General features: G+C 43.0%; 1 protein-coding gene across 1 annotated transcript in view; it reads right to left on the reverse strand.

Annotated features, from left to right (window-relative positions):
* The window catches only part of UGGT2 (UDP-glucose glycoprotein glucosyltransferase 2), a gene marked incomplete at its 5' end in the record, with an annotated part of 518,844 nt that overhangs the window by 318,981 nt on the left and 173,506 nt on the right, over positions 1-26,357 (reverse strand). The window contains 3 exons of the mRNA XM_089680491.1: positions 3,958-4,089; positions 13,289-13,424; positions 22,077-22,162. Coding sequence (XP_089536617.1) covers positions 3,958-4,089; positions 13,289-13,424; positions 22,077-22,162 — 354 coding nt within the window. The remainder of the gene's footprint in view (positions 1-3,957; positions 4,090-13,288; positions 13,425-22,076; positions 22,163-26,357) is intronic.

Below are 26,357 nucleotides of genomic sequence, written 5' to 3' on the forward strand. Positions count from 1 at the left end.
TGGCCACATCCCATCTCCTCCACTTAACCTCCTCCTTTGCACTTGCACAGTGCATACAATCCACCACCCACTCCGACGGTAATATCCTTGATCTCATCTTCTCCAACAGCTGCGCTCCCCACAACCTCACTAACACCCCCTTCCCTCTCTCTGACCACAACCTGATTACCTTCTCTATCTCCTCGTCCTCCAACGCCTACCCCTCCAAAATGTCACACTACTACCAGCCGTAACCTCCGCAACCTTTACCCTGCCCTCCTCCACTCTGCAGATGATCAACTCCACGACAGCATCCTCCCCCTGCCCTGCCCCGACTTGGCTATGACTGCCTATAACAACGCGCTGTCAACAGCCCTTGACTCACTAGTGCCTTTAACCACACGCAACATCAGACCCCGACCGCTCCAGCCCTGGCAGACTGATCACACCAAAACCCTCAAACCCCTCAAACCCTCAACCCTCAATAGTGCCCTGGAGCGACTATGACGCAAAACCAAATCCCAACAAGCCTTCACCCGCTACAAATCTGCCTTCCACACCTACACCTCCTCCCTCCACGCAGCCAAACAAGCCTACTTCCTGACCCTCATCAAGGCCCTCTCTTTCAATCCTCGCCGACTCTTCTCCACCTTCAACTCTCTACTCTCTCCACCCCCACCTCCACCCAGCACCTCACTCACCGCCCTTGAGATTGCCAATCACTTCAAAAACAAGATTGACACAATTCGCAAGGACATCGCCGCAACTCACACTCCCTCTTAACCCGTCCCCTCTCACACAGCTACCCCCTCATCCGCCCTCTCCCTCGACATAACCCGCAGGGACTTCGTCACTGCTCAAACTCCCTCCAACCCCGTTCCCCCTCACTCAGCTACCCCCTCATCACCCCTCTCCCACGGCCGCACCACTGCTCTGACTTCCACCCCACCCTACATTCCTCATACTGAAGCCCCCTCCACACTCCGCACCTTTGACCTTACTACCATCGAGGAAGTCTCCAAGGTCCTCTCTGATGCCCGCCTCACCACCTGCCCCCTCGACCCTATCCCCTGAACTCCTACAACCTCCTTCCCCCTCCATCCTATGCTCCCTCACCCTCATCTTTAATCTCTCCCTCTCTTCCGGTACTTTCTCCTCCCCTCTGAAGCATGCACACATCACCCCTATACCTAAAAAGCCCTCCCTGGACCCCAATGACCTGAACAACCTCAGACCCATCTCCCTGCTCCCATTCACATCCAAACTCTTTGAGCGCCTAGTCTACACCCACCTAAGCTCTCACCTCAACGACAACAACCTCCTCAATCCCCTACAGTCCGGCTTCCGTCCCCTACTCTCCACCGAAACTGCCTTACTCAAAACTCTCCAACGACCTGCTAACCGCCAAAGCTAATGGCCACTATTCAGTGCTCCTACTCCTTGACCTCTCCGCGGCCTTCGACACAGTCGACCACCCCTTCCTCCTCAAAAAACTACACTCCCTCGGCCTCAGAGATTCTGCTCTCTCCTGGCTCTCATCCTACCTGTCACAACGCTCTTTCAGAGTTACCTATAATGCTACCACCTTCCCCTCACTTCCCCTCTCTGTTTGGGTCCCTCAAGGCTCTGTCCTCGGGCCCCTTCTCTTCTCCATCTACACCTCCTCCCTTGGCCAACTCATACACTCTCACGGCTTCAACTACCACCTATATGCCAACAACACACAAATCTGTCTACCCCCACCTCACCCCCTCAGTCTCCGCCCGAATCACACACCTACTGAGCGACATAGACTGGATGTCGCTCCACTTCCTTAAACTGAACCTCTCCAAAACAGAGTTTCTTGTCTTTCCCCCAGCCCAGACCCCACCCCCCATTGACTTCTCCATCATGTCCAACAACACCACCATCAAAGCCGTCCCGCAGGCCAGAGTACTTGGTGTCATTCTGGACTCCAACCTATCCTTCCAGCCCCAAGTCCAATCTTTAACAAACTCTTGCAGACTCCACCTCTGCAACATCGCCAAAATACGGACTTTCCTAACCCCAGAAACCACTAAACAGCTCATCCACTCCCTCATCATATCAAGACTCAATTACTGCAACTCCCTCCTTACTGGCCTGCCTCGCCGCAGGCTATCCCCGCTTCAGTCTATCCTGAACACGGCTGCCAGACTCATTCACCTTTCCAACCGCTCTGTTTCCGCCACCCCCCTCTGCCAACCCCTCCACTGGCTTCCGATTGCGCAACTGATCAAATTCAAAATCCTAACACTGACGTACAAAGCCGTCCACCATACTGCCGCAAACTACATTACTGACCTAATATCCAAGTACCACCCAGCACGCACACTCCGCTCCTCACAAGACCTCCTTCTCTCTAGTTCCCTGGTCTCCTCCTCCCATGCCCGCCTCCAGGACTTCTCCAGGGTGTCACCCATCCTCTGGAACTCCCTGCCCCAACCCATCAGATTATCACCTACTCTCCTCTCCTTTAGGCGCACCCTGAAAACCCACCTCTTCAGGGAAGCCTACCCCACCCCCTGCTAATTTGCCGACCTCCTTCACTCTTCCTACCACTCCATCCCCCACAGCTTTCTCCTCCTGTGCCACCATCCCCTCCCTCCTAGATTGTAAGCTCAAAAGAGCAGGGCCCTCGATCCCCTCATGTTTTGCACTGTATTGTTATTGTTCTGTCACATGTTCTGTCCCCCTTTGTAATGTACAGCGCTGAGCGAACTATTGGCGCTTTATAAATACTGTATAATAATAATAATAATAGTGTGATACTGCCTGAGACAGAATCTCCTCTCCTCCTGTGTTTGTAAAAATATACTAGCAGCCAGACTCACTGTAAGAGCTGCTGCATAACACTCTGGAAGTCATCTCACAAGTCTCTGAAATGAGAGCAATGTGAGAGAGCTAGCAGAGGAGAGGAACACTCAGTCAGCCATCTTTGATGGATATGCCTAACAGGACTGTCCTTGATTTTGCGGTGGATCTATCAGAGATGGTTTACGAAGGATCTTCTAACCGCCCCACATTGCATTACATTCCAGAAGCTTCTGTGGTCACTCACATAACATGTTAGGCAGCAGCTCAGAGATAGGAGAGGAAAGAGAGGGGACATATGCTACACACGTGGTTCTACCCCATAAGTGACAAAAGAGTCATGTGGGGCAGGAGAAATGAAGCACAGATTGAGCATGCGCTGAACGTGTGGTAACAAAGGATCCTTAAAGAACGGCTGTGACAGTATTGTCACTGACAAAGGGAAAAGGGATGGAAGCGTGAGGATCAACCAGGTATTTGAAAAATAGTAACAGATGAAGACCAGCACACAATACACAAGGGTTTGGGGTGTTTAATGACACAATGAAACTGATGACTTTTTCTGGTCACATGTCATTAAGGATACAGGACAGCTACTGTAACAAAATATGTTAGACAAGTGTAGAACCTAGCACTATAATGCCAGTTAAACAGGTGCCTCATCATGGAAGGACAAAACCACTAAAATGAATGGCTTATGTTCATTTTGTGCCACAGTTACTATAGAACACTCGGTTTTAACATATTACTTTTTCATGCTTTGGGGTATTATCAATATCCGATTGACATGTGATTCAATCAAAACTGATTCAATCAGCCAAAGCAAAATATCATCGATCATTTTGCATCAGTTGGCAGCACTGAGATACTTTGTTTATACATATGACTATTTTAACCGATCAGATTATGAGATTACAGTTGTGATCAATAATTTATAATCATAAGTTAAGATTGAATCTTAATTAGTGATGAAAATCCACTTCCCTGTTTGTGGCATATCGATCAAATAGGTTGGCGACCATAGATTAATTATTCTTATTTGAAGAGATCGATCAGAAAATAAATCTATCATTTACCAAAGCATGTATTGCCCACCATTACACCCTAAATGGAGTTCTAAACATCAATCTCTGTGTGCACATTTACCTTCAACTTGTGATTATATTCAGAGTTTGAGCCAAGAACATGCTCAACTTCAATATGAGGAAACTCGTATGTCAGAACAGACTTCACAATTTCAGCAGTAAGTACTTCTCCACCATTTAGTTTATTGTACATCTGCAAAAAAAACCAAAAACATTATATATCTATAAAATGCTTGTTATACTCACTGTGGAACCTAAAGAGTTAATCCTTTGCATTGTGTAAAAAGGCTGTTTAATCTCATCTTCTCTGATCCTTCCCTTCTACTGTCCCTCATCCACCTGCTGATAGAACAGATCCTTGGGGTCAAGCTGCACATGCTCAGTTTGGTGTGTATTGTTAGAGTTTTTTTTTCTTGGGAGATTGCATGTGATCAGCACAGGGCCAATCAGCACTGTCCAGACAGAAGGTGAGGGGTTATGCAGCCTCATACGACAATCAGGGGAGAATGAAAACTGCTCCTACAAGCTTTAACCAGTGCTCTGCTGGACACTGATACAAGACTGCTTTGTTGATGAAAAAAGTATTTAGCCGTTTAGAAACATAAATAACTACTGCACTGCCACTAATGAGTGAATGTGCCACACTACGTTCGTGATAGTGGCCCACATATAAACATATACCTCTATAGCCTATAAACTCAGAATGTGCCCCTCCACCTCAGGGTCAGAATGCAACCTTGTAATATAGAAATTGGTTAAATGCCCTACGTGCTTTGTCCAGTGCTGTCAATAGTGTTAAATGACTGAAATATTGTTCAATTAGTGTACCAATCATGAACATCAATATTCCCAGTATGAATCAGTGGCAATCAAAAACCTCAAACCATAAATATACATAAACACAGTGCACTTGTAGGCAAGTTCATTCAAATGCATAAAGTTCCAATGTGAGAAACTTTCCCCATCCACATCCAATGTGAAACTATGTGATGCTGTGACAGTCTTCTTATTCGTGACAAACTTAGTGATAGGTGCTCTGCTTAGTGTTCCCCCTCCAGAGCCCCACTCACCACAAGATGTTGTGGTGTTGTGAAACTGTTTAGTTTCTAAGTGAATTATGCAGTAAAAAGGACTGCATATGTCATTATACATGGAATTAAGATGGTAATGTCAGGTCTGTGTGTACCATTTGCACAAATATTCTGTACAATGTTATGTCATTGTGACAGCCTCTACTCAAATATCAGCTATGACAAGAGCTGTGGAGGACAGGGTTCATTTCATATTAGCACTTTGTATGAAAACATGGGCTTTACTTAATTAGAGCAGGCAATATACAGGCCAGGTCACTCAGTTGAAAACAAGCTGCATTTCCAGTTCAGTATTAATATATGGGATCACTATGTACATGTTAATCTATGGACCAGATTTGCCCACCTGATGCTAACATTATGTTTATAGAATAAGTGCAGCGCTAAAAATAATCCGGACAGATTTATGGTAGCAATGTTCATAAATGTGTAGTTAGTCCTCAATATAAGAGCTCAAAGGTGATATATTATTCCCATGGTCATAGTTAGAATAAGACTCGGTGAGGGGCAGGGTATGTACAAAATGCGCACTCACCAGAAGCGCAAAGAAAATGCGCAATGTATCAGCAAAACGGAGGTCTGCCAGGGGGGTCCCTTTCAGGATAGGAATGGAGCCAGCCCAGGATGGATGGACATCGTCTATGTAGATGTTCTCAAAATAGGGGGTCCACTTTAAGGACACGGGTGCAGCCTCTAACATTATGTTGTAATCTTAATAGTGCCATTATTTAAATTTTTGCCTCTTGTAGGCCATCAATAATTGATAACACCCACAACTCTGACTTTCTTGATAAATTATTTTCCAACTTCACCATAAACTAACATTTTTCTATCTCCTACAAATGCTACACTTAATTGCCCATTCAGCTATACCGGAAAAAGGCAATTTTCAGGCCCTTCTTGTATGTTCATCTGTTTTCTTTACTTAAGTGCACACTATTTTATCATAGTGTCACCTATCCAGAGTTTGCCTGTTTTAGGAACCTACTAGACTCCTACAGTGCCAGTGATGCCAGCAGCCATGTGTGGCTTTGTCTTGTCACCATCTCACAGTTCAGTAGAGTGGTCCTCTGTGTATTAAAAGCAAAAAAGAGGAATTATGACTTACCTGTAAATTCCATATCTTGGAGCACAGTACAGGACACATGCAGAGTATTCATACACCATAGGTTATAGGTGTGTACCTTCCAGTGAGTGGACACGGGCAAAACTTTTGAGGACACACCCCCAGGCGCCACTCCTATAACCCTACTCTACTCTGTGAGCAGCATGTTTTACAGCAAGCAATGCAAACTAAACCAAGCAATGAAGGGGAGGGTGGCCTTTGTCTTGCACCATACTTCAAGATATAGAATTTAAAAGTAAGTCAAACTTTCTCTTATCTTGATTGTGCAGTACAAGACACAGGCAGTGTATTCATACATCATGGTATGTCCCCAAGCAGTTAATAAAAATGATGGGCATTAATTCAGCAAGTATAACTGTGCCAACAGGCCAAAACAGGGTAGAAGACCCAACTTCAGACTGCCACTGTGAGAAACCTGTGGCCAAACAACTGCATTCTCAGAAGAAGACTGTGAGCCCACCAAGTAAAAGCATGAAAAAGCATGAACAGATTATCAGGTGGTTGCATTACAAAGCTGGGCTACAGAGACTTGGTGCCCAACATTCCCAAAAAACTCGCACTGATCTTGGGGAATGAGTGTGTAAAAGTGCAGGAGGAAAGGTTTCTTTCAGAATATGAACTCTTGCAATTAGAATCCATATCCTTCCATCCATATATCAATGGTGGACTTTAAAGCACGATGTCCCATGCCAGATCTCGAAGACAGCACACGATAAACAGGCAGTCAATCCATCTGATTGGAGCAGCTTTGAGGTATAAGTGAATGGCTCTAACTACATAAAGGCAAACATGAGATTTCCTTTGAATGCTTAGGAGCAGGTCATAAGGATGGTAGGACTATGTCCTTATTGAGTTGGAATACTGAAATCACCTTCCAAAGAAAGAATGTCCTTAGGCATAAGACATCCTTGACATTGTGAATTATGAGAAAAGGCTCTTTACAGGCAAGGGTCACCAGTTCAGAAAACACATTTGACAGACGTAAAGGGGACCAAAAAAAGCTACTTTTCAGAAGAGATCTTCCAGGGGAATATCCCTGTTAAGTTTAAAGTTGTACAGGGCAGAGAGAACCAAGTGGCGCTTCAGAGGAAGCTTAATACAAGATACACCGTGAAGAAAGGTTCTTACAAGGAAGAGTGAAGCCAGAGGCACTTGAAATAGAGGTCTGTCCTTTGGAAGTGCTTAAGGCCAAGTTCTGGTCAAGACCTGTTGTACTAAGTCAAGAATATGAGGCACAGAGTAATCTCTAGAATTGAATTGCTTATGCTCACATCAGGCAAAAGAGGATTTCCAGGTACAATTGTAAATCTCTCTCATGCCATTGTGGGACCTGCACAAATTCCTGGAGCTGCAACCACTCACACAGTGAAACGTGAGACTTATGGGCAGGCAAGCGTCATTAATCTTAATGGCATGCTGCCCACACTGTAAATTGCACCCACACTGGGAACCTTGCTTCCCATGCAGGCTACAATTTCCAAAGTAATGCAAGGACTTTTCCTGTGTATCACGTGGCATGGCACCAAATGCAAATAAATGGGATGTCAAGCTCACGCAAACCGCAGCCCACTCAGACACATTGATGTGAACCACGGCTTAAAGTGCCGTTCTTGCTTTTACCAAGGTAGGAATGACAGACTGAGACATCACTCATTTAAGACCCGTACCTAAGAGGCATGCCATTAAATCCAGAGATACGATGGCATAGGGAGCCCTAAGACTGTAGGTCTGGCATCTTGGGAAGAGGAAAGGAGTCACCACTAATCAGTCTGAGTATGTCTGTGTACCAGGTTCTTCTGGGCCAGTTTGGTGCAATTAGGATCATTGTTTTCTTCTTATGCTCTATTTTTTTGACCAGAACAGATCGAATTCACACGGCAGGGAGGCATAGATTCTCCTGAAATGATACTAGGGGGCCAGCTGTGCCTGGTTCTGGAAACAAACAGAGGTAGTTTGTTGAATCTGGAGGCTAGGATGTCCACATCTGGAATCCCCCGTTTTGGCATATCAGAAAAAAGGTATCTGGATGAAGGGCCCATTCTCCTTCATCCAGGCAGTAGAAGATGTCGACTCCTAGGATGTGGACTGCAGTGATCGCTGGACTGAATTTCTGTCCACGAGATTATCTGGTTTGCTTTCTTCAAGGCAACCAGACTCATGGTCCCCCCATGCTGGGCAATGTAGGCCACATCTGTGGCCTTATCTGCCTGCACCCTGCCTGGATATTTCTTCAGAAAGGGGGGCCCAGTGCTGAAGGATCACTGGGACTGTTCTGAGCTCCAAGATGAGGATGGGCAGGTTGGTTCCCCCAATAATCATGTTCCTTGAATTGTTATGGATTGGAACACTCCTCCCAAGCCTGAGAGACTTGCGCCTGTTGTGATAACGTTCCAGCAATATGTAAGGAAGGACTTCCCCACTGTTAAGGCTGGGGTAGTGATCCAAAAAGATAGGGTGCTTGGCTGGACAGGAGCATGGCTAAATCGAGAAGGAGCCTGCTTTTTTCAGGTCAACAAGGTATTAAGTTTAAGAGTTCTTGAATGGAATTAGGAAAATGGTACTGCCTTGGAAGAGGCTACAATTATGCATAGAAATGTCATGGAGAACCTCAATATGGGATGTCTTTTTGAATCTCAATTTTGAGCATGGGCTATTAAAGAAAGAATTTTCTTTTATAGGAAAAAAAGACTTGCTTAGGAAGTGTTTAGGACCAGACCCAAATAATCCAGGTGAAGGGGAGGCTGGGGAGCAGATTTTTTAAACTGATTACCCAAAGACCTGCAGAATCTAAATTGTTCTGTGAACATTTTATGATCGCTGGAATGGAGAAAGTTCCTTCAAAAGATTATCGTCTAGATAGCCTGTGACTTGGATGTTCTGAGTTCTGAGAATATGTTCTAAGACCTTTGTAAAAACTGTTGGAAAAGGATAGGCATAAGGGTAGTGCGACAACCTTGAAGTGATTTCCCACCACTTTGGAGTTCACATAAAGCACTGATGAGCTGGAGAAATGGGAACATGCAGATAGTAATCTTGGATTTCAATGGATGCCATATATTCCCCTAGAAAGGCAATTGCTGACCTTGCAGATTTCACTGGAAATTCTGAAATCTGAAGGAATCTCTTGAAGGATTTTAAGTTCAGAATAGGAATACCATAAACAGGTTTGAGCACAATCCTTTGAACCGTACAGGCACAATGACTTGGACAAGAGATGGTGTTGGACATTCTAAAAAATCTAACTGTCCCTGGGTAGTTTTTGGTTGTTTTGAAAGAAGAGGGTGAGGGGGAAGAGTTTTGAACTCCATTTTATACCCCTTTTTAAACCACTGATAGAACTCATAGGTCTGGGACATCTGTAACCCAGCGATAGGACAGTTTTAACAACTGTTCCCTCACTCTTAGGAGTGAGGGCACATCTTCTTTGTGAAGAGGGCTTTAAGAAAAAATATGTTGCCTTTGTGGGACAAGCCTTGAGCTGAAAGGATGGGCTGAACGTAGGTTGTGAAATTGAAGCATGGTTAGAGCAGACAGATGATTTGCGTTTTAAGGAGCTGGGGGGCCCCTTTTAGGATATTCAGTTGTGGAAGTAAATCTTTTTCTCCTGTGACCTCTTTGATGAATTGGTCAAGTGCCTTACCATAGGTCTTCCTTGAAAAGGTCTATGTGCATGGCATTTTTATTTTGCAGGTCGCTTCAGATGTCCAAGCTTTCAGACAAAAGATTCTGTGCATATGAACGGAGATTTAGAGCCATTCCGCAAATTTGTCTCATGACGTGTTCTAGTACATTCACACAAATAAGCATAGCAGAATGCAGTTGTTATAATGGTGCAAACCTGTAAGAAAATGTTGGGCTTTGTCCTAGTCCAGTAAGCTGCAGTTTGAGATACTGAATCAGTACCGAGAGATGTTTGCACAGCTGGACACACACAAGAGCAAAGAGTGTATTTACGAGTGTCTCAAATTTTCTACCTGCAGAATCTTAGAAAGAAGGAACCTCTTCAATAGGTATAATGAGATATTTGTTTTGGACAGACCGCAGAATCAACCACACAATGTTGTTGATGGAATATTTTGCAGGATTTTGCTGGTTTCTCTGTATCCAATGGGGCAATGCAAAATGGAAAAGAATAACGTTGCACAATGTCAAGCCTTTTGCGGACAGAGGCAATGGGGTTTTTCAGCAAGTGTGTTGTGTGAAGTTCACTCTCCAATACAGCGGTAGTCTGGAGAAGAAAAATCTTCCACAGCTTTCTCCAAAAGTGTCTCAAAATCTTCATTACCTTCTGTGTCTGGGTCCTCTAAGACCAGCATATGGGGGCCTGACTAAAGCTGAGAAATGGGCATGGCATTTTTGAGCCATGGACAAAAAAGGTTGTATTAAAGTAGAGCTATTAGCAAAACTTTTTTTTTCATTTTGGATAGAGCAAGGGAGGGTTACATTTTTTTTCGCCATCTGTGTTCCATTGGGAAGATATGACTTTGCTTCTTGTCCTATAACCAAACAGGTAGTGAGATGAAAACCCTGCAAATTAAGGGGATTCCTTGTGGACCCCCAGGTCATCAGAACCTGTGTCCCCATTAAAAGATTTCCCCTCTATTACATTTCAAGTGACCACTCAAAATGTGGGATTTTTGTTTACTTTCAATGATAATGGTAAACATGACAAATAAGGAGATTCACACTCTATAACAGGGGCACGGACAGCAATGAAAATGTTCTAATCCCTCTCCACTCTATCCAAAACTAAAAAAAAAAAGTTTAGTCTTTAGTCATACTTTAAGGCCATAGTCTTTCAGATGAATTGTGACAAAGAAGCCAAAAATTCTGCTTTAGTCAAACAGGCCACTTGTTGCATGCCTGAAATAAGAGCTAGAAAAGGATGCAGAGACTGGCATTAGAGCCTGATCCTGCTCTGATGCAAGGGAGACATCTTCACTCTGAGTCTGAGGGCCTTCAGCAGAGTGGATGTTCACCTGCAATTTTGCATTCACTCCCTTTCCCTAGCTACAAGTGAGGGTATTCCCCAGTGGGGTACTCAAGAAATAGGGAGCAGAGTAAAAGGTAAGGGAGTCCAGAAAGAGTATGCAGTACCTCACATGTAGACTATTCTGTAATGAATCCTCATGTCAAAAGGGTAGGAGGAAACACCTGTGTGATCATCCATCTGAGACTAAGCTCTGAGTGGTTGAATTTTAGTGCCAAGCAGGGGCGGACTGACCTTTTGGATTCTCAGGCACTGCCCGAGGGCCCGGGGTCAGTAGGGGGCCCCATGAGATGCCCCTGGTCCTTTTTCATAGGTTTTTTTGAGTTTGGACAAGGACACAGGGGCCCCATGATCCCCTATTTCCCTGGGGCCCCATGAGTTGTCAGTCTGCCCCTGGTGCCTAGCTTGAAAAATTTACACAGGAAGGTGAATACATTCCAAGCATAGCCCATCTTTACAGTAACAGTCAAAGATACAGGGTGATCCTGTCTTACTTTTCCACAACACTGGACTGTACATAAGGTTCAGGCTTCAGCCGTCAGTTGCCATACCTCTGAATGGGTCTTCAGGGCCTAGGCTCTAAAGCAATGGACCACAGCCCTGGACTTGAGTAGCACCTTGCCGCTGACTCAGCTCATTGCACCAAGTGCCAAGGTCAGTGCCCATGCAAGATCCAGTGCCTGAAGCAATATTACAGGCCGTCCATACAACACGCGGTCTGGGTTCAGCTCCCAAGGTTTTGCTGAGGTTGCACTGATCCGGATACACTGCTTCTATATTGGCATTAGAAAACAATGAGGGAGTTGAACGAAGAATGTGAAGATAAAAAAGAAATGATAAACCATTTAAGCGAAGGGTAATTTTCTCCATGAAGGAGAAGATGTATATCATCTTCAGATTCCCTCACAAAAGTGAGGGTTCACGGAGTGGGGTAAGGTTATGAAGGAGATGCCCAAGGAGGGTGTACCCTAAAGCGTTGCCAGTGTCCAACCACCGGAAAGTACAAACCTAAAACCCATGATGTATCAATAATGTATAATTAAGTTTATTTTCTTTTGCTTCTGAAAGGGTTAAAATACCCAGTCAGGTGTTTGTTGCTGTCTGAGTCTGTGCTGGAGAGATTCAGCCTCTCTATCTGTTCTAGTAGGCACCTGCAGAGAAGGTGATGAGAAATCTTGTAATGGAGAAACTGATTCTGGGGACAATGGTCTCGAGAGTATTGCCCCTCACATTAGAAGTATTTCCTCCTATGTACAGATTCTCCAGGACAGAAAAGAAGTACAAAGGCCTCAAAAACAAAACAAAACAAAAAAAACCTGCACATTTAACCCTGTTCTTCCCCAAATAAAAAAAAAAAATGTTAGGATTCTAATATTGTTTAAGGGTCTTGTAGGCGTATAGAAAGGAGCCCCAGATTTACATTACTGTAGAAGAAAGTCTCTTCTGTATTTGCCACAGCTCCTTATTCCTCCTTTAATAGAAGTCTGGCCCGAGTCTTTTCCATTTTAGCCTTTGTGTTGCCAACAATAAATGCATATTGCTGGGTTCCTGTAAATTTGGGAATTACACAGATTACAAAAGAGTAACTTTACTATGAAGAGGGTATCTATTTGCTTTCTATAAAATATATTAAATTACTGTATTTACTAAAGGTAAGAGACAGGTTAGAGATGCTATAAGGCTAAAATACCTTCTGTTTTTTCTCAAACAAAGTGTAACACTGATGATGTATTAATGGCAGTATGATTAATATATGTTAAGATACATATGCATTTGAAGTAATCAAATCAAGGGGTCAGGTTTGCATCAGCAAACGTTGCATAGGAGTCTTGGTCACAGAAGTAATGAACAGCAAATAGATATCACACCCCATTTCCATATGGCAAAACCAAGTATTCTCTGGTATAGGATGCCTAGTATGTGCATATTACTATGCATTTACCGACTTTCAGATAGTTGTTCTAAGACTAGAATCTTACAAGGGTGCAGCAGCAGGGATTGGAGTGGGGGGCAGCTAAGAAACCTGGTAAGCTATAGTGTTGGGAGGGGGGTACCTCCCATGGGCTTAAACTGCTTTTGCTGTACACCTGACAGATGGGCTCTGAGGTTTTATGAGTAAAAGAAGGGAAATTAAAACAATATTCCAAATATATAATTTTATATGATCAATGTCATCAATACATACACTTATCAAGGAAGCAAAAGCATGTGTCGAGTCAGATTCATCAGCTATGTAGTTAAAAGCACGCCACAAGGCAGTTCCCACATCTTCATCTGTTTCTTGGTTTTCATCAGAATTAACAACAAACACAAATCCAATCCTAAAAAATTAAAACAGAATGCTATTTATGCAGGATGCACTATGCAGAAAATATACCCAAATGAAAATGAGCAGTGCCTGTGTATGATTCTATGATTAATTTATTTTTTCATCTACTTGAAGGTAACTAAATACTTAAAATGAAATACATCAATATTGTGTTACAAAGAAAGCAGAAATGATTTATGCAGTAAAAAGACTGTACAATGTGAAACCAAGTTCTTACAGAGGCTGAGGCAAACAGGTCTTTCCTAATGTGTGCATTTTGGAATGTTCACATTGAAATACAGTATTATAAGCATTTGTTTAATCAGCAGATGTTACTTGTAAATAAAGTTTGTTTGATTTTATATGATCACTGTGATAATTACAAAAACATGAATAGGTTTGACATGTGTTTTCATTTGTTTACATTGATAGCAGCTAAAAAGTAAAACAATTAGACAGCATGCCAGCTAAACATGAAAACAATTACACAGCATGCCAAGGCTATCTTGAAAAACTCACACCTCCAAATTGAATGTTGCTGAAAAGAATGGTCCACCCAACCCTGGAAAATTCACATTTCAACCACTGGGCTGAAGATCCTTTCAAAACACTTTTAAAATACGATCTAGTGCTGATGCAAATGAAGACAGGAGGAATCTGCTGATTCCTGCAGCTGTTTCAGCCATCTGTGTGCAGTTACCTGTGGCTGCCGAGCCCTGTACATTTCAAGGACATATCGGCAGCAGTCGCAGCTATCACTGGCTGTCCGCAAGGCCGGCAGGTTCCTGCACCTTGCATTCGCACCAGCGCTAGCCATCCGTGCAAACGTAGCCTATTACATGCAGGGTTTTTTTTTTCTTGTTATCTGCTATAAGACTAACAGCCTAAGTGAAAAATGTCTCACTAGAGAACACCAAATCTAATGTCTACTAAAATGTACGATCAAAAATATATTAAATTAAAAAATGAATTTTTACTCGTACATAAATATGGTGCAGCATATTCTATTCCATTGTCATACATAATAAATCACTATTCAATGTGTGCAAAAAACAAACAAAAAAAACATATCCACAATATCCAGTCACCGTGTTGTGATTTCCTGCCCCTTAAACTGTCCTTCTTAGGGCTATATACAACACCCAGCATGATTGAACTCATGGTAACCTCCACCAGTTGTGCTCTCACCTAGTATAAATGACCTTACTTATGAAGGGTCAGAGAAAGCTTTTGTTCCTTCAGTCAGACTGTTTCAATTCTCCTTATGATGGTACTTTTCCTTTAATGCTTTTCAAAGACCAATCTCTTCCCGAGTATAGGCACACTTTATAATTAAAAGCACTCTCCAGTCTTCATCTCCCATCCACACGTTTTTTTTTTATACAGCACTGTACACTATGAGTTGGTTATATGGGGTACCTAGTATGGGTGGCCCGGTATATTTTAACAGTTTAGAAATTAAAAGGTGTTATGTACATTTTACATACAACTCACTATAGTTACGGGAATGCCCGCATTTTGATAAGATTTTGCTAATAGTCCATTATTTGGTTGGGATATATTTGGGTTAATACATGAGCACATACATGGATTGATCTTCATAAGATCGGTGTATTCAACTCCACAACAAAATGGTATCTGTATCAGACTATTGAGAAGTGTAAGGGGAAATGGGTTTGTAAGAAAATCTCCAATTATATGTCAGAATCTCCAACAAAATGGCACTGGGCGTCAAATATATAAAAGGATTGTGGTACATCATCCAAACAGATACCCCTGAGCAGGGGCGGACTGAAAACTCATGGGGCCCCCGGGCAATCGGGGATCATGGGGCCCCTGTGTCCTTGCCCAAACTCAAAAAAGCCTATGAAAAAGGTACCAGGGGCATCTCATGGGGCTCGCTGCATTGTATACATGTGATATTTCATACCTTTGGTATAATTTTTGGGAATTCCCCTCTATGGGATAGAACCTATATGGTCATGACACATGTCTTTATATTTATTACATGTGACACTATATACCTATGGTATAATTTTTGTGTACACCTCCTTTGGGAAGTGTTAACCTATGTGCCAGTGCTACAAAGACTTTAGACCTTAGTGGTCATTGTCTTTGCAGCACATCTATCCAGACCGGTCTTGGTGTTATTTTATATGGTTTTAGGTCTGTGTGTATTGTCTCATACTGAGGTGATGGTAAACCAGGGCGATTGCCCATATGTCAAATATTTATATGTAATAAAGCGTAATTTTTGGAAATTTTTCTGAGTATCACATTCTGTTCATAATGTAGCCGCTTTTCTGTGAATTCCTTTTCACAAACTCTTCTTTTTTGTATGCATCTCATGGGGCCCCCTACTGACCCCGGGCCCTCGGGCAGTGCCCGAGTTTCCAAATGGTCAGTCCGCCCCTGAGGAAGTCTCATGACCCTGTGACGAAAAGAGTAGGAAAGGGGCTGGATGTCGTCGCAATGCTGTGTACCAAAAACTGTATACAATTCACAGTACTACAGAGAGAATTCTAAGAAACTGATATTGAAGTTATATGCATGTGGCTTGGTGGGACAAAACACCTGTGAAATATAAGTGCAATTGTATAAGCTGGGAAGGAGGAATAAACGGTTTTGAAAAGGAAAAGCACGGTTTAGTTACTTTTTTTTTACATGCACTGTGGAATGGGAAATGAAGACTGGAGAGTGCTTTTAAAGATGCAGTGAAGAAAATACTTATTTGATTCGTTACAGATTTTGTATATGTACATACTGTATCTCACAGAAGTGAGTACACTCCTCACATTTTTGTAAATATTTTATTATATCTTTCATGTGACAACACTGAAGAAATGGCACTGCTACAAAGTAGTGAGTGTACAGCTTGTATAACAGTGTAAATTTGCTGTCCCCTCAAAATAACCCACAGCCATTAATGTCTAAACCGTTGGCAACAAAAATGAGCATACCCCTAAGTGAAAATGTCCAAATTGGGCCCAATTACCCATTTTCCCTCCCCGGTGTCATGTGACTCTTTAGTGTTACAAGGTCTCAGGTGTGAATGAGGAGCAAGTTTGTTAAATTTAGTGTTATTGATCTCACTCTGTCATACTGGTCACTGGAAGTTCAACATGGCACCTCATTCCAAAGAACTCTGAGGATCTGAAAAAAATAATTGTTGCTCTACATAAAGATGGCCTAGGCTATAAGAAGATTGCCAAGACCCTGAAACTGAGCTGCAGCACGGTAGCCAAGACCATATAGCGGTCTAACAAGACAGGTTCCACTCAGAACAGGCCTCACCATGGTCGACCAAAGAAGTGGAGTGCATGTGCTCAGCATCATATCCAGAGGTTGTCTTTGGGAAATAGACGTACAGTCAGGTCCATAAATATTGGGACATCGACACAGTTCTAACATTTTTGGCTCTATACACCACCACAATGGATTTGAAATGAAACGAACAAGATGTACTTTAACTGCAGACTGTCAGCTTTAATTTGAGGGTATTTACATCCAAATCAGGTGAATGGTGTAGGAAGTACAATAGTTTGCATATGTGCCTCCCACTTGTTAAGGAACCAAAAGTAATGGGACAGAATAATCATCATAAATCAAACTTTCACTTTTTAATACTTGGTTGCAAATCCTTTGCAGTCAATTACAGCCTGAAGTCTGGAATGCATAGACATCACCAGACGCTGGGTTTCATCCCTGGTGATGCTCTGCCAGGCCTCTACTGCAACTGTCTTCAGTTCCTGCTTGTTTTTTTAGAATTGTGTCGATGTCCCAATATTTATGGACCTGACTGTATGAGTGCTGCCAGCATTGCTGCAGAGTTTGAAGGGGTTGGAGGTCAGCCTGTCAGTGCTCAGACCATACGCCGCACACCGCATCAAATTGGTCTGCATGGCTGTCTTCCCAGAAGGAAGCCTCTTCTAAAGATGATGCACAAGAAAGCCCGCAAACAGTTTGCTGAAGACAAGCAGACTAAGGACATGGATTAGTGCAACCATCTCCTGTGGTCTGATGAGACCAAGATAAACTGATTTGGTTCAGATGGTGTCAAGCGTGTGTGGTGGCAACCAGGTGAGGAGTACAAAGATAAGTGTGTCTTGCTTATAGTCAAGCATGGTGGTGGGAGTGTTATGGTCTGGGACTGCATGAGTGCTGCCGGCACTGGGGAGCTACAGTTCATTAAGGGAACCATCAATGCCAACATGTACTGTGACATACTGAAGCAGAACATGATCCGCTCCCTTTGGAGACTGGGCCGCAGGGCAGTATTCCAACATGATAACGACCCCAAACAGCTCCAAGATGACCACTGCCTTGCTAAAGAAGATGAGGGTAAAGGTGATGGACTTGTCAAGCATGTCTTCAGACCTAAACCCTATTGAGCATCTGTGGGGCATCCTCAAATGGAAGGTGGAGGAGCGCAACGTCTAACATCCACCAGCTCCGTGATGTTGTCCTGGAGGAGGACTCCAGTAGCAACCTGTGAAGCTTTGATGAACCCCATGCCCAAGTGGGTTAAGGCAGTTCTGGAAAATAATGGTGACCACACAAAATATTAACATTTTGGGTTCAATTTGGACATTTTCACTTAGGGGTGTACTCACTTTTGTTGCCGGCAGTTTAGACAGTAATGGCTGTGTGTTATTTTGAGGGGACAGAAAATTTACACTGTTATACAAGCTGTACACGCACTACTTTACATTGTAGTAAAGTATCATTTCTTCAGTGTTGTCACATGAAAAGATATAATCAAATATTTACAAAAATGTTAGAGGTGTACTCACTTCTGTGAGATCCTGTATGATGTAGAGTCAGAAAAAGCTTTTGACCCTTCAGTCGGACTGTTTCAATCCTTTGTGGGATGGTACTTTTTTCCTTTAAGGCTTTTTAAAGACCTAGCTCCTCCAGAGTATAGGCATACTACAAAGTGGCAAAAATAATGATTTGATCCTCTGCACATTTTGTAAATTAGCCCACTTACAAAGAAATGAAGGGTCTATCATTTTTTCATAGGTGTATTTTAAATGATAGGGACAGAGTATCAAAAAGACATGATACAAATGTTATAAATTGAGTTGCAGTTCAGTGAGTAAAAGTAGTATTTGATCCCCAAGCAAAAGATGACTCCGTATTTGGTGGAGAAACCCTTGTTGGTGAGCAAAGAGGTAAGATGTTTCTTATAGTTGGTTACCAGGTTTGCACAAATCTCAGGAGGGATTTTGGTCCACTCTTCTTTATAGATCATCTCTAAATTATTTAAGGTTTCCTGGCTGTTGCTTGGCAATTGGAAGTTTCAGCTCCCTCTATAAATTTTCTATAGAATTAAGGTCTGGAGAGTGGCTAGGCCACTCCATGACCTTAATGTCCTTCTTCCTGAACCACTCCTTTGTTGCCTTGGTGGTATGTTTTGGGTCATTGTCAAGCTGAGAGAAGGTGGTTCGCATTCAAAATTTTACAATTCATGACCCTGTCCATTGGCTCTTCAATGTGGCAAAGTCGGCCTATACCTTTAGCAGAGAAACCACCCCAAAACATAATGTTTCCACCTCCATGCTTGGCTGTAGGGATGGTGTTCTTAGGGTCATAGTCAGCAATTTTCGTCCTCCAAACACGGTGAGTTGAGTTAATGCCGAAGAGCTCAATTTTGGTCTCATCTGACCAGAGCACTTTCTCTCAATCCTTCTCTGAATCATTTAGATGTTCATTGGCAAACTTCACATGGGCCAGTATATGTGCCTTCTTGAGGAGAGGGACCTTGCGGGCTCTGCAGGTTTTCAATCCATGGCGGTGTATTGTGTTACCAATGGTTTATTTGGGGACTGTGGTCTCAAATGAATTGAGATCATTCACAAACTCCTGTGTAGTTCTGGGCTGATCCCTCACTTTTCTCATGATCATCCTTACCCCATGAGGCAAAATCTTGCATGGAGCTCCAGACCAAGGGAGATTGATGGATATTTTGTATTTCTTCCATTTGCAAATAATCACTCGAACAGTTGTTTACTTCTCACCAAGCTTCTTACTGATGGTCTTGTAGCCAATTCCAGCCTTGTGTAGGCCTACAGTCTTGTCCCTGACGTCCTTTGACAGCACTTTGGTCTTGCACCATGGTGGTGAGATTTGAATGGAAGAAAGATTGTGTGGACAGGTGTCATCTTAAATTGACAAGACTAATCTGTATACCACATGAGCACATAGCCAGTCTGTGGGAGCCAGAATTATTGTTGGTTGGTACGGGATCAAATACTACTTTTACTCACTGAACTGCAACTCAATTTATAACATTTGTATCATGTCTTTTTGATACTCTGTCCCTATCATTTAAAATACACCTATGAAAAAATGATAGACCCTTCATTTCTTTGTAAGTGGGCTAATTTACAAAATGTGCAGAGGATCAAATCATTATTTTGCCACTTTGTAGTATGCCTATACTCGGGAGGAGCTAGGTCTTTAAAAAGCCTTAAAGGAAAAAAGTACCATCACACAAAGAATTGAAACAGTCCAACTGAAGGGTCAAAAGCTTTTTCTGACCCTACATCATACAGGATCTCACAGAAGTGAGTACACCCCTAACATTTTTGTAAATATTTGATTATATCTTTTCATGTGACAACACTGAAGAAATGATACTTTACTACAATGTAAAGTAGTGCATGTACAGTGTATAACAGTGTAAATTTTCTGTCCCCTCAAAATAACACACAGCCATTACTGTCTAAACTGCCGGCAACAAAAGTGAGTACACCCCTAAGTGAAAATGTCCAAATTGAACCCAAAATGTCAATATTTTGTGTGGTCACCATTATTTTCTAGAACTGCCTTAACCCACTTGGGCATGGGGTTCACCAAAGAGAGAGAGGGGGGGAGGGGAGAGAGGGGGGGAGGAGGGGAGAGAGGGAAGAGGGAAGAGGGGAGGAGGGAGGGAAGAGGGGAGGAGGGAGGGAAGAGGGGAGGAGGGAGGGAAGAGGGGAGGAGGGAGGGAAGAGGGGAGGTGGAAGAGAGAGAGAGGGGGTGGAAGAGAGAGAGGGGGGGTGGAAGAGAGAGGGGGGAGGAGGAGAGAGAGAGGGGGGAGGAGGCGAGAGAGAGGGGGGAGGAGGCGAGAGAGAGGGGGGAGGAGGCGAGAGAGAGGGGGGAGGAGGAGAGAGAGAGGGGGGGCAGGAGAGAGAGGGGGGAGGAGGAGAGAGAGAGGGGGGGAGGAGGAGAGAGAGGGGGGGGAGGAGGAGAGAGAGAGGGGGGGGAGAGAGAGAGGGGGAGGAGGAGAGAGAGAGGGGGGAGGAGGAGAGAGAGAGGGGAGGGGGGGAGAGAGGGGGGGAGAGGGGGAGGGGGAGAGAGAGGGGGGGAGAGAGGGGGAGGGGGAGAGAGAGGGGGGAGAGAGGGGGAGAGAGAGGGGGGGAGAGAGGGGGGGAGAGCGAGAGGGGGGGGAGAGCGAGAGGGGGGGGGAGAGCGAGAGGGGGGGGCGAGGGAGGGGGGAGGAGGAGAGCGAGAGAGGGGGGAGGAGGAGAGCGAGAGAGGGGGGAGGAGGAGAGCGAGAGAGGGGGGAGGAAGAGAGCGAGAGAGGGGGAGGAGGAGAGCGAGGGGGGAGGAGGAGAGCGAGGAGGGAGGAGGAGAGCGAGGAGGAGAGCGAGGAGGAGAGCGAGGGGGGAGGAGGAGAGCGAGGGGGAGGAGAGAGCGAGGGGGAGGAGAGAGCGAGGGGGAGGAGAGAGAAAGAGAGCGAAGGGGGAGGAGAAAGAGAGCAAAGGGGGAGGAGAAAGAGAGCAAAGGGGGAGGAGAGAGAAAGAGAGCGAAGAGGGAGGAGAGAGAGAGAAATTAGCTAATGCCATGGTCTGTAAACTTCTTGGGAGCTGAAAGTTTGAGTTGCCAAATGTCAGCCACCAAACCTGAATGACTTGGAGAGGATCTGCCAAGAGGAGTGGGCCAAAATCCCTCCTGAGATGTGTGCAAACCTGGTGACCAACTACAGGAAACCTCTGGCCTCTGTGATTGCCAACAAGGGATTTGTCACCAAGTACTAAGTCATGTTTTGTGAAGGGGATCAAATCCTTATTTCCCTCATGAACTTGCAAATCAGTGCATACTTTGTTAGACATGCATTTCTTTTGAATTTTTTGTCACTATTCTGTCTCTCAGTGTTACAATACACCTACCATTCGATTTATAGACTGATCATTTCTTTGTGAGTGGGCAAACATTCAAAATCAGCAGGGGATCAAATACTTATTTCCTTCACTGTATACACGAGTGTACAAGAGTTCACGGTTCTATTTTATTTAACAGCAGCTAAACTGATTGCACCTAAAAAACGCAGGTAAATTCCGAGTTTGAATGACCAGTGATAAATCATTACCTGCATTTAGAAATGTCCTCTAAAAGCATATAAACCATGGGCTGACACTGCCAGTGTGAATGAGGCCTTATCGTTCCTATAAAAGATCACTTCACAATACTATGTGAACCATGATATGGTTGAGATTATTTTTTTTTTGGGACTGACACACATTACAATATAGGTCTTCTAATAAGCACACAGCACATATGCCATGTTAACGGTTTCTTTTTTTAAATGTTATTACTGTAGACCTTCTACTGGGCGATTACATTACCAGTTAATTTGTACAATGCAAAGTGATTAATTTTGCCAGTTAACATACGATACCTGAGAGGTACATTGTGATGGTAGAATAATTCTGCAAGCTTCACATAATCAGCTGTATAATCTTGAGCGGGATCAACCAAAAATACCTATGAAAAATGCACAGTTTAGCTGATGCTCATGAACAGCAATCCCCTCTGTGGATAAACGCAAGAATTATGCTTGTTTAATGAAAAACAACAATGCATCTACATATTTAAAGGGTCAGTTCTACTGTTTAATTATATAAAATTTGAATGAAAAAAATGCGTGCCAAGATTACAATGGTATTCTGTCCCTGTACTTCAGTTGAAGAAAAGCAATACACTTACTGCTTCATTAATAAATCTATGTAATAGGGCAAGGATAATTCATGTACAGATGGAAAATGGACAGAAGATAAAATCAAAATATTTCATATAATTTTGATTTAAGGTGGTTGTAAAGGCTCAAGATTTATTTACATTCATGCATTCTGTGCATTAAGGTAGAAAAAAAACAAAACCTTTGTGTAGCAGCCCCACAACCCCTCCTAATACTTACCTGAGCACCATTGCAATCCAGCAATGTGCACAAGAGCCTCGGCTGTCTGGGGACTCTCCCTCCTCATTGACAAAGACAGCAGCGGGAGCCATTGGCAGCCAATGAGTAGAGAGAGTGGGCGGGCTCTGTGTGTGAATGGACACGCAGAGCAGCAGCTTGGGAGTGAGCCTGCTTAGGTGGCCTCAGTAGGACGGAGGTGCCAGGAGCGCCAGTGGGGGAACTGAGAAGTGGAGGATCAGGGCTGCTCTGTGCAAAACTACTGCATAGAGCAGGTAAAAATAACATGTTTGTTATTTTAAATAAAAACTGCATTTAATATCACTTTAATCTGAAAGCACACAGCTTGGCCTGCAATAAACCCACTGAAAATATTTGCTACCAAATGTCGAACAAAAGTTTAAACAGGCTTAGTACAAAAGTAAAGACTCCAATTCACAAAAGATAGTGCAGTTTTCAGAACATTAAATTACAAACAAAACAAACTTCTCCATACTTTCAATTAGGGACACTGCAGTGTTTATTCCAGTCCCCTACTACTGGCACTAACCTGCATCCCATAACAACTATTTTATCATTCATCTCAATTATTCAACCATCGATATTGTCTTGCATTCTTATCCTTCTACTCAGTAACCTTTATTCTACTTTGCTTAGTCCACTATTTGTCTTAAACCTGAGGAGAGAATGATTAAAGTCTAAGTTTTTGTTAGGAGAGCTGATACATTTAAAGCAGAACTCTGGTAAAAAAAACTTCTTTACATGTTCTTGTTTCTGATTTTCTACCTTTACTGAATATGTCATCCATCTTTTGGTTCACTCAGTAGTTGCTCTGAAAAATTAATTTTCAAATCAAACTGTTAATTCTCTTTGGTTTCCTGTTTGTAAGATCGGTGACTGCTATGCCTCCTAATTCCCCATCCACTGGTCTTGGCACGTTCTGTAGGTCTTTCTCCAGGAAGCAGAGATGTAATTCAGCCCCACTTGCAATGGTGGGTGGACCAAGACTGTACAGGCCTAGTGTACCTGCCCACATTCACTACAATTCCCTGTGGTAGATGGGAACTGTAATTTCCTTTTACTGCAGAGAAAGAGGACAGCATAAGATGTAATCCCTGTTGTTACACCTCCTCCTTGGCAGATCATATGTTGTTATTTTTTAAATAACAGAGATGAGGTCATGAAAATTCAATTATTTTCTCCTAAATGGTAAGGAATTTCCCAATTGTATTAACCACTTGCCCTCCAGAGGATTTATCCCCCTTCCTGACCAAGCCATTTTTTGCATTACAGCGCTGCGTTATTTTAACTGACAATTGCCTGGTCATTCAACGCTGCACCCAAATGAAGTTTGCGGCCTTTTTTTCCCCACAAATTGAGCTTTCTTTCATTGGTATTTGATTGCATGTACGTTTTGTTTTTTGCATTAAAAAAAAAAAAGGCCGCCAGTTTTGAGAAGAAAGCAATATTTTTGACTTTTTGCTATTAAACATGCCCAGAAAAAAAAAAAGTGTAGGCCAAAATGCATTCTGCTAGAGCTTTGCTAAAAAAAAAAAAATCCCACTACGTGTAAATTAATTGGTTTGCGTGAAAGTTATAGCGTTTACAAATGGCAGTATATATACGGATTTGTTTTTTTCTCATTTTTACTAGTATTGCCAGTGATCACCGACTTATAGAGGGACTGTGGTGGGCATTCTGACACTGGGGGGGAACTGACTTGGTGTCACTGACATCACCAGTGACACCAATACAGTTATCAGTGATTAAAAAAAAAAAAAAAAAAAAAAAAGCACTGGCACTGTACTAATGGCACTGCGCAGGAAGGGGTTAACATGAGGGGCAATCAAAGGGTTAACTGTGTTCTTGGGAGGGTTTTACTAGGGGGTGGGATTTGTGTGATTCACTGTAATCACACTGCTGTGGATGGCTGTGCTGTCAGGGAGAAGATCAAAACAGTCCTCCTCCCCATCGGAGATCCTTAGAAATCACTGGGCGCTGGCGAGTAATTACCAGCCAGGGTCCAGCGACTGACGGAAGCGGCTCTGAAATGCAAAATGACATATATATACACACGGGATTTTGTGCACCACTGCCACCCTGTAGCAGTATTTCTGCTATAGGGCGGGCAGCAAGCGGTTAACTGACAGTATGTGAAAAAAAAAATTTTTTTTTTACTTTAGTACTTTTTAAAAAAAAAAAATTAACTTCCTGTCACCACACCAATACAATGTTACAATAGTAACACTACTACTCTGGGGAATTGATCAGGATTTATTTTTTTTACACACATTATGATTGCTTATACCAGTGAATTACACTCTTATAAGAAACCATTTTTACGGATATGAATGGTACCCATTGGGAAATGGGGGGGACTTGTCATGCAACTTTGGACCCCAAAGTTGCAAAGCAAGTAGCGTAAGTATGAATGTGCTCTAAACCTTCAGATAAGGGAGGTAATATTGTTTTTATGGACTGCAAACACTATGAAACTACATGAACAACACTAGATATTCTAAAAGACAAAAAAAAAAGAATGGTATTACAAAACTATGTCATATCTATCATGGCCACGAACCTATGGGCGGGGCGAAACGCAACAGAGGACGTGGCCAGAGTGACGGACGAGGCCATACATTTACAATGTCTTCACAAGACTCCTTGGGATGGATATGAGCGGCATCCATCCACTCTCCCTGCACACTACTTAGTTTCTTGTACAACTTGGGATGCTGCTCCCCTCTTTGCTGGTGAGATGATTGTGTCTTGTCCAGCCTTGAGCAGCGCTATATGCTTGCTATACGGTCATGGAGAGTTTTAACCACTTCAAGTCTGAACAATTTTACCCCCTTCCTATCCAGGCCAATTTTCAGCTTTCAGTGCTATCACACTTTGAATGACAATTGCGCGGTCATGCAACACTGTACCCATATGAAATTTTTAGCATTTTTTGAGACAGATAAAGCTTTATTTTGGTGGTCTTTATTCACCACTGGGATTTTTATTTTTTTGCTATGTAAATGAAAAAGTTCAAAATTTTTGAAAAAAAGTGTTTTTCTTATTAAATAATATTTCATCATAAATCTTGGCCAAAATGTATTCCATTATCTTCTTAGTAAAAAAAAAAAATAACCCAAATTATAATTTTTAAACTTTTTTTACATTTTTATTTTACTTTTTATATTATTTATTTTTTTACATACTGTCACCCTAGCAGTACAGTGTCACCAGTACAGCCACTAGCAGTACAGCCATAAAGGCTGTAAAAGCAATAATTTCTCCTTCTCTCTGGCTGCACTCTTGCAGCCATTGAGAACTACTGTGTCAGTTGTGATTGGTCACAGCTTGTCACACGGTACAAGGATGTTGTGAATAGCCTTGTACCATGTGACCTCTGTGATCATTCACAGATTTCACACGTAGTAAGCAATGATGTCAGAAGTGACATCTTGCTTACTACTCTGCATGTGATCACTGATTGGCCAATCAGTGATCACATGATCGGGACATCGCAGAGAGGTCCCGTATGACGATCGGTGTGCCACTGTGTCAAGCAGGGGGCGGGAAGGCTGTTTATAAATGGCCACCCGCCTCTGCACTGCCACCATCCGGCCGTTTATATACCACGGCCAGACAGGAGGTGGTTAATAAATAGATTTTGTTTATTTCCTTTGAAAAAAAAAATTTTTTTTGAAAGTGGACTTTGCACAAATACCACATTTCTATGCACTGTTTCTATGCACTGCCAAAACACTCAAGTCA

This window comes from Staurois parvus, unplaced genomic scaffold, assembly GCF_062004578.1.
Source record: "Staurois parvus isolate SC_StPar_1 unplaced genomic scaffold, SC_StPar_1.0 ptg000243l, whole genome shotgun sequence".
NCBI classification, from domain to species: Eukaryota; Metazoa; Chordata; class Amphibia; order Anura; family Ranidae; genus Staurois; species Staurois parvus.